Below are 15,609 nucleotides of genomic sequence, written 5' to 3'. Positions count from 1 at the left end.
TTTTTTTTTTTCTCTCTCCCATTGAGTTTATTGGTACATTTTAGGTATATAGTACAGTAACATTCATCATTGGGATCTTGTACCTTTACATGACAGATCTTGGTTCTCCTTTTTTCCCCTTGTCCCTGCCCTCCCTTGTTTTTATTTTTTGATACAGGATCTCACTATGTAGTTGAGATTGCTCTGGAACTCACTATGTAGCCCAGGCTGGTCTCGAACTCATAGTGATCCTCCTGCCTCAGCCTCCCAAGTGCTGGGATTACAGGCGTGTGCCACCACACCCGGCTAGGAGATTAAATTTCTAGCATGACACTCTCAGGGTAGAACTCCAAGATAGTCAAATTGGATATAGAAGTACCTACTAAATTCCTGCTTCTTTTACTTTTTTGATGTAATATTGGCCCAAGCAAGTCACATGGTTAAACCCAAAGTTGGTATGGGATTGAGTTTAGATGGCATCTTTTTTATTTTATTTTATTTTATTTTTGGTACCTTGTGGCAGAACCACAGAGCTAAATTCCCAGCCCTACTAGATGGCATCTCTTGGTAAAAATGGCAAAAAAAATTTTTTATAATTACACTTAAGTGAAATTATGCTTAGAGGGGAATTATCTTTCCTACCAAAAGTTGTGTTGGGAAAGGAGAAATGGACATCAGAAATAAAGGGAAAAAGCCAGGTTTAGGGATACACACCAGTATTACAGCTTCCTGGGAGATTAAGGTGGGAGGATTTCAAGTGTAAGGCCAGTCTGCTAACTTTATGAGACCTTGAATCAAAATTGTAAAAGGGCTAGAGGTATATAGTTCAGTGAGAGAGTCCTTGGCTAGTGTGTATGAGTCCCTGGGTTCAGTCTAGTACATAAAAAATAAAGAAAGAAAAGAGAAGAAAGAGAAAAAGGGAACTAAAAGCTCTACACAGGGGCCTCAAAGTAAACTCTGCACTAAGAATGATAGTCTGTGATCTCAACATTCTGAGAGGCCGAGACAAAGATTACAAATTCTAGTCTGGGCAACTTAACAAGATTGATCTTGTTTCAAAATAAAAGCAGAAACAAAGCAAAAAAGACTTGGGTGGCCAAGGTGATAGCATCATCTGAATCAGCTAAGCAGCACTTCATACAATAAGATGGTTATAATAAAAGCCATAAAAAGTACTTACATTAGTATTTACATTAGGCTTTAGAATTTATAAAACATTTTCATATGCATTATCACATTTATCCTCAAGGCACTACATAAAATATTCATGATGCTATTAATTCTTATTTTGCAGTTGATTAAACAAAGATTCAGAGAGTTTCATTAGCCTTTCTATGGTTATAACACTAGTAAATGTAAGAGCCAGGGTCCAACGGTTTCTGATAACCAGCCTGTTTTGTGGTAAAAGTCTGTGTAAGGAATAAAACATAAAGCAAATAAAAACATAAATATCAAGAAATGAGTTTTCAAATTTTATCAAACAAAACATTCTAAACAAATAAATTGATGGCCTGTTTGTTTGTTTTAGGAATTGATAGAAACTTACATAGGGTAGAATTTATTCTCCCCATGCTTCTGAACCCATGACGGGAAAATGGGAAGCAAAACTGAAGCAAATTGAAGACCGAGCATCTTGCTATGAGAGGAAACCATTGTCTGTGGCGTATAGACCAAGATTGTCCAAGCCAGAAGACCCACCCTCCATATGGAAGCTATTTCATCGACAGAATCAAGCTTTTCATTTTGTTAAAAGCTGTAAAGAGGTAATTGTCTTTTTTTTTTAGAGCTACTATCCATTATCACTCAAGCTTTTTTAAAAAATCTATTACTTATCTTCATTTCATACTGTATACTCTACCAAAAGAATTTAATAGCCATCTTAATGTGACATAATTTAGGAAAACTATTCCTTGGAATTGTTAACCATTTGATTTATATCAGTAATTAAAAAGAATGGCATATCTAGTTCCAGTTAATTTAAAATATTTATAATGACCTTTAAGTGAAGTTATGCTTAGAGGGAAGGTACGTATATTTATTGCTAGCACATTAAGCACATTGGAAGACTTGCTTGCTACCTGCCAGCCTTACAAAGAGCATGGTGCTCAAAATATTAATAAATTACCAATACATGTCTGTTTCATGCCTTTTGTTTCTTGGGCAGTGTGGGAAATATAAAAACATAAAAAGATAAGATGCACATAGGAAATCTAACTTGAAGGTATTGGATTCTTGGCCATTCATGTTATGTAGAAGCTAAAAGTGCTCAAATTTGGGGAGAGGGACAGTTTCCCTATTAAAGAGATGCTCACTCAAAACTTACCAGAATAATTCAACCTATAAGTTTCACACATGAAACTTATAAATCTATTTGGTATCAGAATCTATTTTTGTAAACCTGTTTGGTATCAGAAATTAAAGTACTGACAGATTCATTTGAACTTGAATTTAACATGTTCACAACGGGGCCATAATTTGTATGTCTTGCTGCTGGATGGCTCTGAGCCACCAGTGGTACATGTATGACTGTCTCATGCTGCCCATGGTATAATCATGCATGTAGCACCTGCAATTCAAGCAGTCAGGAATGTGTTAAAAAAGAAAAGATATAGAAGTGTGCTTGCTAAACTTACCAATCACTGATCTACAGCATTTATTTGAAAAAGATTTTTAACAGGGTCAAACAGTTGAGTCCTGTGACGTCTCACTCATCAAAATGAAAAAAGGCTCAATAGTTTAGCTAAATGGAAACAAAGAGTACGTGTACATATTCCTTTAGTAAAGGAATCTCTTTATGGCAGCAACCATGAACAGTTCTATCTAATTGAGTACCATAGTCACCTTTAAAACATTTACATTTTTATGTGTACTACAGAATTTATTCATTTTAGCTCAAATTATTTATAGCAATATTTAGGCCATTTTGTAAAATAAGTTTAATTTCATAAAATAAATAAAACTCAGATTAAACTAGAGTCAGAGAATGTTTTTCCCCTTTTGAACTGAATATGTTGTTTCCATCTTGTACATGTATTATGTGAATGATTAAAAATAAATATAGATTTTGAGTGACAGATGTGATTGTTTTTACTAATACAATTATTCATATGCTGGTTTACGAAACTTGACTGGTGAAATCTTTATGAATGAATGGTTACAGTTGAATTTAGATGTATTTTTGAATAGTGTTTTTCTTATATAGAATGTACACGTGTTTGCTTTGGAATGCAAAGTGGGAGATGGACAACGTATTTATCTTGTAACAACCTATGCTCAACTTTGGTTTTACTATAAATCCAGGTAAGTAGGTTGTAAGAGAATATAGCTCATTAAACTGAAGTTGCAGGTCCTCTGTCTAATACTTTTGATGAAACTAATTTAGTCTGAGTGTCACTCATAGTACTTGACCACCTAATAATTTATTCTTCACTATTAAAATTGAGTTCTGGAGGTTTTTTTGTTTTGTTTTGTTTTGTTTTTGTTTTATCACCAGGTGCTAGATTAAAAAAAACCTCACTCTTCACCCACACACACACGCACACAAATTTGTGTACCCAAAGGGAATTTTGTTTCTCCTTTACAAACAAATGTTAAAGTTTCTCTTTTGCAAGAAAATATTCATTTGTACTGTTAATTACAAATGAATACTTGCAAATTATCTAATGAGGGAATATCTGCTTTATCTGAGTGGTTTACTCTTCAGACCTGAGTAACATATAGAAAAGTGGAATAAATTAATATGGATGCCCTGTATTAACTTAAAATACTTCCATTATATACATGGAACACTATTTAGAAGCGAATTTAAATTCTTAGGATAATGTGACAAATGATGTCTGTCTGAAACTCAATCCCATATTGCAGCGTAAATACGGTACTTACTGTTACAGAGTACATTTGTGCACCTGTGTGTGTGTACTTGTGTGTTTCGAGTTCCCTGTACAACCTGTGTCACATGATGATGCAGTCTCCATCATTTTTTCTTATTACCACAAATGTTGCCATCTGAGCTTTTACTTAGTCTAAATTATCTTTTACATTTTGAGTCAACACATATTCCTAACCCATGTCAGTCATTCTGCCTGTGCCAGCAAGAATGTCTGCCAACTGCAGTTGTGAGCATGAAAAGCTTACTGAAGTCAAATGATTCAGAATTTTTTTATTCATTCATTCATTTATGTTTTTGTGAATTAAAAAATCATCTTCTGGGCCAAGGATTTAGCTCAGTGGTTCTGCCTGCCTTGCAAGCGCAGGGACCCAAGTTCAATCCCCGGTACCAAAAAAAAAAAAAATCATCTTCCTAATGAAAATACAAAGTTTTAAAATTCTCATGGACATCTTATATAAGCCCAAGAATTTGTGCACCCAGCATCCTAGTTTGAGAAAAATCATTTTCTCAAACAAAATTTCTTTGATGATGACACTAAAAGCAAATAAAGGAATTACACAATATCAAAATCGTGTGTGTAAATTAACTCCATAGGATTGAACTTATTTTCCAGTTAAATACTATTATAGAATATGATTGTTACATCTCCTTTGATGGAAACTCTTGATGCTATGAACCATAGACCTGAGAATATTATTCTTCATAGTTATATGTAGTTAAAGCACAGTTAGTATTAACTTCAGATCTAAGATCAACTCCCTTGATTTTAATATGACACTCAAATTGTTCTTTTTAGGAAACATCTCTTGCACTGCTATGAAGTCATTCCTGAAAATGCTGTGTGCAAACTTTATTTTGATTTGGAATTCAACAAACATGCCAATCCTGAAGCTGATGGGAAAAAAATGGTTGTGTTACTCATAGAGGTAAATGACAGACTCAAGTTTTTTTCTTGTATTTTTCCCTTCATCTTTTCATTCACTTATTCATTCATTCAGTAAATGAAGTCTATGTCATATATAGTTTCCATATTTTTCCTTTTTTTGGCTACTCTTAATGACTTTCATTTTTAATATCATTTCTATGAGTGAACTGAAAAGAAATGACAGTTCAGCCAGATATGGTGGCACATGCCTGTAATTCCAGCACTGGGAGGCTGAGGCAGGAGGATTACTGCAAGTGCAAGGCTAGCCTGTGCCACAAAGTGAGTTCAAGACCAGCCTGGACTAGATAGCAAGGCCCTGTCTCAAAAAAAAAAAGTTTAAGTGCTTATATTTTATAATATTATAGCTGATGAGAAATGCTTTGAGAAAGATGACTTCTTGTGTTCTTAATTTAGATATTCTCTGACTTTGATTACAAATAGCTGGATTGAGTAAAGGCCAGTTAGACGGATGAACTACAAGGAAACTTTGACTAAAAATAGCATTGGTATTTTGAAACTGGCAGGAATTTTCATGGAAATAATTTTATCTTATATTTTCATAAATGAAGAAATTAAGACCTAGAAGAGACCAGTGTATTCACATCCTAAAGCTGTTTATTGGCAAAACCTAGTCTAGAAACATAATTGTACCTGTTTTCTTCTAATCAAAAAGAGTGTTCTGATATTTACCTTCAATTTAGCTTTGTCGGGCCGGATATTTAGCTCAGTGATTCCACCGCCTGCCTTGCAAGCTCAAGGACCCGAGTTCGATCCCTGGTACCAAAAAAAAAAAAAAAAAGAAAAGAAAATTTAGCTTTGTCAACCAAATATGTTTAAAAAAAGAAGAAGTGGATCAAGAGATAGATGAAGGAGAAAAGGAGAGAAGGAAAAGGGAGTGAGAAAAAAGGAGTTAAGATGTATTATGTTAATGTACCAATTCTCCACAGGGAATGTAACCATTATGTATCATAAATATGTCCTAATTAAAAAATATGTTAATTCTTGCAAGTAAAAAAATTAAAAAGAGAAATACCACAGACTATATAACTATTCTGTTGGGATTATTTCAAAAAAAACTTTTATGATTATATTGCATAAAGTTGTATTAAAATTATACTATTATTTAGCTTCAGAGTAGTTATTAACATTTGTTAACTATTTTCTTTGAGCTAGTAACCAAAAAATAATTTTATAAAGATAATATAACTTTTAAAATATTTCCAAATTAAAATGCTTTTGGTAAAGGATATCCGCTAATTATGTTGGGCCATTCCATTATTTATTTCAAATTTATTTGAAAAATAATTTGTAAGTACTTTTAAAAATATGTAGGATGTTAGCTTTTTCTTGGCCTTGAAGAAAAAGAAATGCAGTTTATATAAAGTCCCTCAATTCCTAAAACAAAAGTAAGTTAGGTTTTTCTTAAAATAGCCATTGAGTTCTTTAGAAATGCTTTATTTCACATTTATTTAAAAAATGCTTTATGTGTTAAATTGTATTGAATTTTTAACCTTATTTGTGTTTCTAATGTAAAATACTGAATTTTTTTCTGGTGATTTTTTTTTTTAATAGTCTAAAGTCTAAAGCAGAATTTCTTATGTAGGTTCCTTATTGACTACCAACAAGGAGTTAAGATTCAGAGATTTATTATGTTTACTGTGGCAAAATAACAGTTCATTTTAGGATTGTCTTTCTTAATACACTGCTTTTATAAGTATATTGTCAATTTTATTTTTTGGTTACTTTGTATGTAGCAGGTTTAATCTAGTAAGTACTTTTTGTTTTGATTCTTTGAGGAGGTATAAATTAGGTTAGCTCTTTAAAATATGGTTAATAAATAACTGGTTAATAATAACTGGCAATAATCATAGTATCCTTTGATTGGGCGACTTGATTTCTACCAATTAGGATGAATTCTGGTTCTGATGAATTTTGTCAGGTCACATTGCTCAAGTACTTGTGTGTTTACAACCTCTAGGTTTTACAACTTAATTAGTTATATAACTAAGTTTTATTTAAAAATTACTTTGGGCAAGAGAATTTAGGAGAATATGATTGCTTATATTACCAGAATTACTAAATTTATTCTCTGTTGTTCCTGAGTACATAGTTATACTTTATCAAAAAGTATAGTGTAGTAAGTGTAAGGTATAATAATATCTGACTGGATACACTGTATTAGACACTGTCTTGCTTTGTTCTATGTAAGATGCTGTCTTAGTCACATTATCCAACATGGGTCTACCAGTGTCTACATTCTAGTCAGTAGGAAATTGGGAAGGGGAAGACAGGCCCCTTGCCGTTAGGAGTATAACGTAGAAGTGCTAATCTTTCTTTCTTTGCACACCCAGTTACTAGACTTAGTCACGTGGTCACAAAGGAGTCTGGAGTATTTATTCTGGATGACCTTTTATCTAGCTGAAAATCAGATTCTTTTTCTATAGAAGGACAGAACAGATACTGGGAGATTCCCTCTGTAATATAGGAGAAGCAGATTTCAACACAGTTACATAAACTAGTGTAAAATTGTAGCTATATAGGTACTACAAAAAATATATATATAGGGGGAATTTGGTATAAATGGGGAGATTATGGGAAGTTATTTTGAGGAAATGACAACTTACTGAAAAAAAGTAAACTCAGATTGTGAAAGGGAGTATGGTACTCTAATAATGCCCAAATAATGTGAACAAATGCAGTTTACTGAATAACTAGTTGGTATCTAAGTGGCAAGCAAACACTTTTACAAATGTTTTTCTGATCTCAAGATAACTATGCACGGTTGTGTGTGTGTGTGTGTGTGTGTGTGTGTGGTACTGGGGATCGAACTCAGGACCTTTTATTTGTGAGGCAGGCGTGGTGCCACTGAGTATTTGTCACAGCCCTTATACATGGTATCTTTTAAAAGCTTTATTTTTCAAATGGAAAACTTAGGGAAAAATGGCTTATTTTAAGGCTGCACAGCAAGGACTTCTAAGCAGTTACCTGTGCCCAGCGTTGTGTTAAATCCTTAATTTCATTTTCTCGTTGCTTAGAACTCCAACAGTTAGGAGCTCTTATTAATTTGAAGGTTAGGGATGTAAGGTTTAGATTTGACCAGTCACAAAGCTGGTACATGGAAGAACCAGAAGTCACACTTAGCTCTCTCTGACTCTAAATGTTGGGGTCCTGCCTGTGTGCTTCCTTCCTTTCAACCATGCATAATTTCTGTCAGTATCAGTGTCTCGCAGCCCCAGGGGTTATATGCTCATAGGGATTTGAGCTCAGTATGAATGAGATATTTTCTTATAGTAAAAACTATAAAAATTGAATTAGTGACTTTTTAACTCATAGGTAATATTTAAAGAGATGCTTAAAGTATTTTATTGTGACTTTAGAGCAGGTTGTATAAAAATTGTCTGATTTTACCTCTATAAAACTTTTTTTCTCAAAAATGAAATCTTTGGACTTAATCAGCTGACCTTTGTAGGCTTTTAGTGTCAGTAGAAAATTGTATATAAATGTGTATGTTTTTGTTTCCTCAGCTTAAAAAAGGCTTCTGAGAAGCTTCTTTAATCCTGAGAGTACAGCTTATTTTTTTTCAACATAAACGTATAGTAATTGAAAAGTGACATGTATTTCAAAGTTGATGAGATTGTTATACTGTAAATATTCTGAGAGTAAATAAAAAATTTTACTTTTTTATGTTAAATTTATTTGTACCAAGATATTTAATTTTGTTCTTAGAAAAAATTTAAAACCAAAAACATAAGTTATTTATACTTGTATTTGTAGCATGTTTGTAAAGCACTTCAAGAATTATACAGTGTCAGTTGTTCAGCTGAAGATGTTTTCAACTTAGATTCTAGCACTGATGAGAAATTTAGCCGCCATTTAATATTTCAACTCCATGATGTGGCATTTAAAGATAACATTCATGTTGGTAAGTACACTGCCTTTTAAAAACTCCTGGCATTATATTAAAAACTCTTTTCCTATTCTTCTTAAATTCTGTAGTTATTTTTAATTTGTTATCAGTTTTTATATATGCTAACTTAGCCATAAAAAATGGGATGTGATTTTTCTTTTTTAAAGAATTTGGTCTTAGCTGGAGATAGGATAACCTACTCAAGATATCTTTGGCATTGATGCCTGTCATCATAGGTATTGGAATGTCTGCAAACATTTGGTACTGTTTCCAGTATGATTCATTTCATTTTCTGGATAATTCATGAGAGGAATTTTCATTTCAGAACTTACCTGTGATCCACATATCTAGATTTCTGACCTTGGCTTCAGCCTTGTATTGGCCTTATCTTTGGGGCTTGCATCCCATGTCATAGCAAGCAAGGTTGTTTTTTGTTCCATGCAGAATTTCAGGGTTGGAAAAAGGTCTTACTGCATAGTGTAACCTGAGTATTTGTGCCAGCACTGGACATTTAGAGATAGAGGGCTTAGTATAAAATAAAGTCAGACCAGAGGGAAACAAATAGGCAAAATGGAAACGCCAAACACCAAGGTCTAACCAGAACTAAAACTGTTTTCAAAGCTGGAGTGAGATACATTCCTAGATCTAAACAGCAGACAGTTGACTGAAGGTCAGTAATGCGCAACCCGTTTCAGAGCTCAAGGTGTCTTGCAGTTTCATAGAATAAAGGGCATGAATACGGTCACTAATGAACCGGCCTGAGTTAGGAACCTGGGGAAACTCTGTGACCCAGTGTGCTGTATACACAGGGCTCCTTATTCTTTTCTGTTAGCTTAGCTAGACACTCCTTCTCTCTTCTTTCATGACTTAGATGTTAGTAATTGTAGATTCTGTCCCCAACCCTCTTCTCACTCTGTCCTCACCCTTGATAATCATTTGCTCTCTTGGCTTCAGTTATCATCATTGTTGATGGCTCAGTCAACCCACATTGTTCTTCTAAATGTGAGATTCAGCCAACTGTCCACTAGCCGTGTCCACGCAGATGCTTCAAACTTAGTGTGCCTACCTCAGGCTCCTCATCGTTTCCTCAAACTTTACTCCTCCTGTGCAGTGTGTATCAGTGGGTGGTGTCGCCATCCGGCCTGTTACTCCAGTGGAAGTGTTGGTGTCCTGTTTGACCTCTGTATTTCTCTCCATCTGCATGTTTGGTCGGCTAATTAAAGTGAGCTGATCCCACCACTCATGTGCCTTGGACCCTTCAGTTACTATCCTTTGGCTTCAGGTAAAAGCACAGATGTCTTAGCTTCTTAAATGAGGCTCATTCTGCTGCATCCTCATCTCTCCACTCTGCCTTTGCTTAGCTCCTAATGTGGGTACATTTTCTCTAGTCCTTGAGCTTTTATGCTTTCTGTTGACACTACCTGAATAGACATACCTCCAATTCACCTGGTCAGTTAAGATTCATTGTAGATCTCAAGTCATCTGAGAATCTGTTTTTGTCACATCCAAAACCCTAAGATTTGTATAGTGTTCTTCTGGGTTTCAGACAGTGTCCAGTGCATATTGTGTCAAAGTACTAGCCACTTCCTGAGGCAGTTTCTTGTTTTGCTTTCTCTCTTTCTCTCTCTTTTTTAACCATTATAATTCCAGAGCTTAGCATATATAGCAAGGCTAGAAATTGACTGTTGCTCAAGAAGGAGGGAAGAATAGAAATTTGTCAAATAGCTAACAGTCTGTCCTATAGGTATTTTCTGAAAGCAGTCTGGGCTTTAAATAAAATTTCATCATGCAGACAAAGTAAAGAAAGCTCTCACTATCTGAGAAAACAGCATAATCAAAAGTATAGAAATGAGAGTTTGTTTGGGGGAGCAGTGGTGTCTGCTGTAGGTGTAGCTGAAGTGAGAGACATAATCAGACCTGCTAAATGGGATGTCATCTAAGGCTCATTTCTCTAAAGTTATGATTTGCCAGAATCAGAAGCAGATACTATGAAGTACAGTAGTCCAGATTCCCTTAAGTTTCCCTCCCTCAGTGTATCTCTTGATGACAGTTCAGATTGCCATTGTCAGCATCTCAGAAAGATGAATTAGGTTAAATGTAACAGATCTTAGGATCTGATATGTAAAAATAACTCATTTGCTATATACTACCTGAAATTTCTATGTTTGATTAGTTCTTTTGATTTATTCCCAGCCAATAGGTACCTCTGTCGAAGGGAATGGGAGTGACAAGATTAGAGCAGGGAAGAAAAACAAAGTAGTTTGCAGGAACCAGTGTTACTGTTTGTGCTAGCCCACGGTCATCACTCCTGGCCCTGTTAGCTCCCTTCAGGGGTCAAAGGCTTGCTGGCCTTCTGGCACTGACATTGCTGCCCTTTCTACAATCACGCACTCACTTATTGCTTAGCGTCAAGTAGTTGCAACTAGATGTTTCCAGGAAAATTAACTCTATTGATTTATATTTATTGCTTTATTATCCTTTGATATGTTGTGGTTTCTTATCATTCAGTGTTTACCTTCTCTACCTCATTTCAGAAATAATCACATTGCAAAGATCAAGTGCTTTGGCTTTCATTTTGATCTTCAAAGAAACTGGATTTGTTTCTTTGAATAGAAAAATAATTAAGTCTAATTTGGAGAATTTTGAATTTAGCATGTGTTTGTTTTGATTTAAGGACTGAAGCCTTTCTGGTAAATAAAGTGATAAACTCAGACTATTATAGTTCGATAGTATTGCATTTTTGCAGTATTATTTATACATGAAGGAACTTAATAGCCAAATTATTACTTAATGTGTGGCATAAATAGTATATGTGAGGTTAAAGTAGTTCCAGGTTCTCACCAGCTTTTCAGAGTGCAGGTAGCACCACTGCTACTCAGAATTCTGACATTAAATGTTGGGACAAAATATATTTGACTGCCTTTTTTCTGGACCTTAGTTCTGAGGCTATAATTCAAGAGGTACGGTTAGAAGCAACCTTGAAACTGAAAGTCAAAATTCTGGGGGCCTGTCATGGCAGGTAAGGGAGAGAATGAGCTCAGGAGAAGTTTGCCAACAACCCTGGGAGGGTAGAGCAAAGATGCTGCCAGTATTTCCACCCATTATCTTGGCAGCAGCTTCTTCATGTAAACCCTTCATTTATTAATTATAGATTGTGAAGATAATTCTGCTTAATTTGTGTTAAAGTGGTGTTCTGTTGGTGACAGCATGTTAGGTAAATGATTTGTTTACGACTGACACCAAGATTGAGAAAGTAAAAGGACATAGCAGAACAGACACATTAGTTTCTAGCAACAACTCGGTTGTAAAATAAGAAAAAAAAACCACATGCCTTACTGTGTAAAACTGTCATGTGTAGATTTGTGCCTCAATCTTAAGTTATACTTTGCTGAAAAGAAAAATGAATCATAATACCTTTTTTCCTTAGGTAATTTTGTGAGAAAAATTTTGCAGCCTGCTCTTCACTTAATTTCCAGTGAAGGTGATGATAGGATTCCAAACCCAATGGATCATGAGTTTTCCCATTTTCCTGAAACACCATTGAAACAAGGAATTTCCTTTAACCAAATATCTCCAGATAAGGATGCAGTAAAGAGCCGGACTTTGAATTCAAAGATACCAGAGAGACCGGGGTCAGCTGAGCAAAGCAGTCCTGATCTTTCATTTTTAGTTGTGAAGAGTGACATGGGAGAAAAGCATCTTTTTGTGGATCTAGGTAAGAAACATTGACAGCTGTCTCTATTAAACTGTGCTGTGTATTTTGTGAAACACCAGGCAGTGCCCTGCTTGTCCTGATGCTTGGGTTCTTGTTCTCACTGTTTCACAGTGACATTGCAAGTCACCAGCAGAGTGTATCCATGACCTCAGATGACAGGAGTTGCCTAGGCTTCTGTTTAGTGTTCTTAGGATGATCCCTGTGAAATGCAAGCCTCAGGCAGGCATGAGCAACATAAGAGAGTGCCTATGGCTGGCTGTTCTGGAAATGTCTACAGGATTCTTGTCGAGAGGTTTGTCTGGGGACAGTTGAACCAGCACCCTCCAACACAGCTAAGAAGTTAACTTAGATTAAATCAGTTTTAAAACAGACACAATGTAAAAACATTACCTATGTGGCACAGTAAGGCTGGGCATTTACTTGACTGAAGAGCTTTGCGATAGTGGCAGACATGGTAGGGCAGGGGCTTCCTTCCTGACCATTTTGTTTTCAGTCAGTTGTTCCAAAGCAATCTACCTAGGTGTTTCTGAATGTGGCATTCTTCCATATCAACTCCAGTTTATCTCATTTTATATATTGTTATAATTTTACTTACAACTATGTAGAAAATTGTTTCTTCTAATAATTCTATACAAAATAACTTAAATTTAATAAATGATTTTAGTCAATTTAATAAATTTAATAATACACTCAATTTAAACTAATCACAGAACATGAATTCATTTTTTAAAATTAATTTTTGATGTAGGAGTTTATACAAGAAACAGAAACTTTCGATTATATAAATCATCAAAAATAGGAAAGTGCGTGGTGTTGCAAGTTGCTGAAGATAACAGATTTTTTCCTAAACAGTCAAAAAATACTTCTGAAGAAAACCAGTATTTCCTCTCTTCCTTGGTCAGCAATGTCAGGTATGTGATATCAGATTTAAACCACTATATCCATGAATATTTATTAAATAGCAAATAGCATGGCATGTTTCTAAAACATGAATTGTGTAAATTCATTCTACAGAAAAAGAAAGTTCTGAAAATTCCTTTTTCCATTAACTAAAAAATAATAAATAAAAGGTATTTTTTACCACTTAGTTTTCTTTTACATATTTTTATGATTTTATTTCACATATTTTTTGTAAAGTGATTCACTTTTATAAAGAAGAAAATAACATTACTGTATTGCACTTGAAAATACAATTCCCTTAATAGCTCGTACCTGGCATGCTTGGGCCCTAGCTCCCATCCCTAGCACTGCCCCTACCTTTCCGAAATTTCTTGAGGTCATTACTCACGTACCATGTATTCAACCGTGTATCATGAATGTCTACCAAATTAATAATCTGCCAGCTGTTAATTGTATATATAACTTTAATGCCTATATAATTTTCTATTATGATGACATTAACTTTTTGTCAGATCTTTTGTTGAACATTTAGGTTCCTATGTTTGGTCACTTTTAAAAGGTGTGAAAGTAATCTTTACTCATTCTTTTTTCTAGGCTGCAATTTTGTCAACATAAAGCATTTAGTTAATCATCAAACTAAATCACCATTAACTTGCTATGATTCTTTTTTCTTTGTCTTTCCTAAATATTATTATAGGAGAAAAGTCCACAGAAATTAATTTTAAGAATAAATATTTAAAATACACTTCTGTAGGTTGTGTCAGGATATCCAGTTAGCAGCTGTCACACAGGAGAGTGGAGATCTCTATATTCTTTGTGTTCCTTTAGTAGTGTATCTCAGAATGTCAAAGTGTTAGTTTTCTTTTGAAATGGAAATAACAATAACACTTACCTTATTTGTTGAAGCAATGAAGTTAAAAGTATACATTTACTGTAAAGCATTCAAGCAGTGCCCAGCACCTGGTATCTGCTTAGAAGTGTTAGTTGGTGTCAGTGGCAGAATCCGCAACTCTGGAAGTGATATAATAATATAAAAGGTTCAATGATTCTTGCTGCTGTTTCAATATGAATCTTGCAGAAGAGGAACATTTTTCTTTTGAATAAGATTAATTATGTTTTTGTATATATAAGTAAATACAGTACTGGGTGTTTTGTTTTCAGGAAAAAGGGCTAAATTGAGTATAGTTATTAATATACTTTTTCTTTTAATTAGTTTTTCTGTACTCAGGATTGAACCCAGGGCCTGTGCACTGAGCTACATGCCCAGCCATAAATTTTTTTTTAATTTTGAGACGGTCTCTCAGTAAGTTTTTAAATTGCCCAGACTGGGCTTGAACTTGTAACCCCCCTGCTTTAGCTTCCCAGAGTACTGGGATTACATGCATGCACCACCACGTCTGGCTTCTTTCAGTTAATCATGTATTCTCTTTGGTTTTATCTTTTCTCTTCGTTTCTTCCTATTCAAGTAATTATAACAAAAATGTCATAGTTTGTATGTTTGGGGAGTAGTTATATTCTTTTTTTTTTCTTTTTATTGAGTTTATTGATACAATCTAGGTATACAAAACAGTTATCTTCATCATTGGGATTCTGTACCTTTACATAATAGGTCTTGATTCTCATTTTTTCCCCTTGTGCCTGCCCTCCCTTCACCCCCTCCTCCCCTCCCCATTTACAAACACTTTATTTCCATTTTTTCAGTTTCTCATATTTTTTTACTCTCCCTTATTACCTTTCCCTCACCCTTCCCACTTGCCCTACACCTTTAGCCCTTTACTTCCTATTTCACATTATTAATTATCTCATTAGGATCCTGTGTAGTATTATCGTTTTTCACACCAAAGAAGCTATTTGGTATTTCAGTTAAAGAAATCTCTGTATGAACATTAAAAATAGGGAATCCTAAAATAAAACTAAAAAGGAAAGTAAAAGAGAAAAGGCAATGATGTAACATTAAAATAATCCTTAATTCTGGAGCTGAAAATGGTCCCTGAACATATTTAAATTGCTTCTCGCTCTTATAGTCTTATCTTATTCTTTTTTTCATTATTTAGAGAATACTTTATTAGTTTCTGTAATCAAATCCACATAGGTATGACCTTACATATTTAGTACGATGTGTTACCCCTGTATACATGGAAAAAAAATAAAAAATAAAAATAAAAATAAATTAACATTTCTAGACCAGTATGGCTGTCCATTTCTGTACAATGCCAACTCAACACAGTAAATTGGGATGACTTTTTCCAAAGTTGGCAGCACCATTAAAGTTTCCCCAAATTCAATTTATATAT

The 15,609-nt window shown here is 34.5% G+C and overlaps 1 protein-coding gene across 3 annotated transcripts in view; it reads left to right on the top strand.

Moving 5' to 3' along the window:
* Positions 1-15,609, top strand: part of Primpol (primase and DNA directed polymerase) — a 31,500-nt gene that overhangs the window by 3,113 nt on the left and 12,778 nt on the right. For all 3 annotated transcript variants that reach the window (XM_010645194.1, XM_010645195.1, XM_010645196.1), the window contains 6 exons: positions 1,508-1,742; positions 3,182-3,279; positions 4,665-4,794; positions 8,568-8,715; positions 12,128-12,415; positions 13,164-13,326. In XM_010645194.1, the coding sequence (XP_010643496.1) occupies positions 1,563-1,742; positions 3,182-3,279; positions 4,665-4,794; positions 8,568-8,715; positions 12,128-12,415; positions 13,164-13,326 (1,007 nt within the window). In that variant the 5' untranslated portion in view covers positions 1,508-1,562. The remainder of the gene's footprint in view (positions 1-1,507; positions 1,743-3,181; positions 3,280-4,664; positions 4,795-8,567; positions 8,716-12,127; positions 12,416-13,163; positions 13,327-15,609) is intronic.

Source organism: Fukomys damarensis, unplaced genomic scaffold (genome assembly GCF_012274545.1).
Source record: "Fukomys damarensis isolate Sample0158 unplaced genomic scaffold, DMR_v1.0_HiC HiC_scaffold_18, whole genome shotgun sequence".
Classification (NCBI taxonomy): domain Eukaryota; kingdom Metazoa; phylum Chordata; class Mammalia; order Rodentia; family Bathyergidae; genus Fukomys; species Fukomys damarensis.
This window is presented reverse-complemented; position numbering and strand designations above follow the sequence as displayed.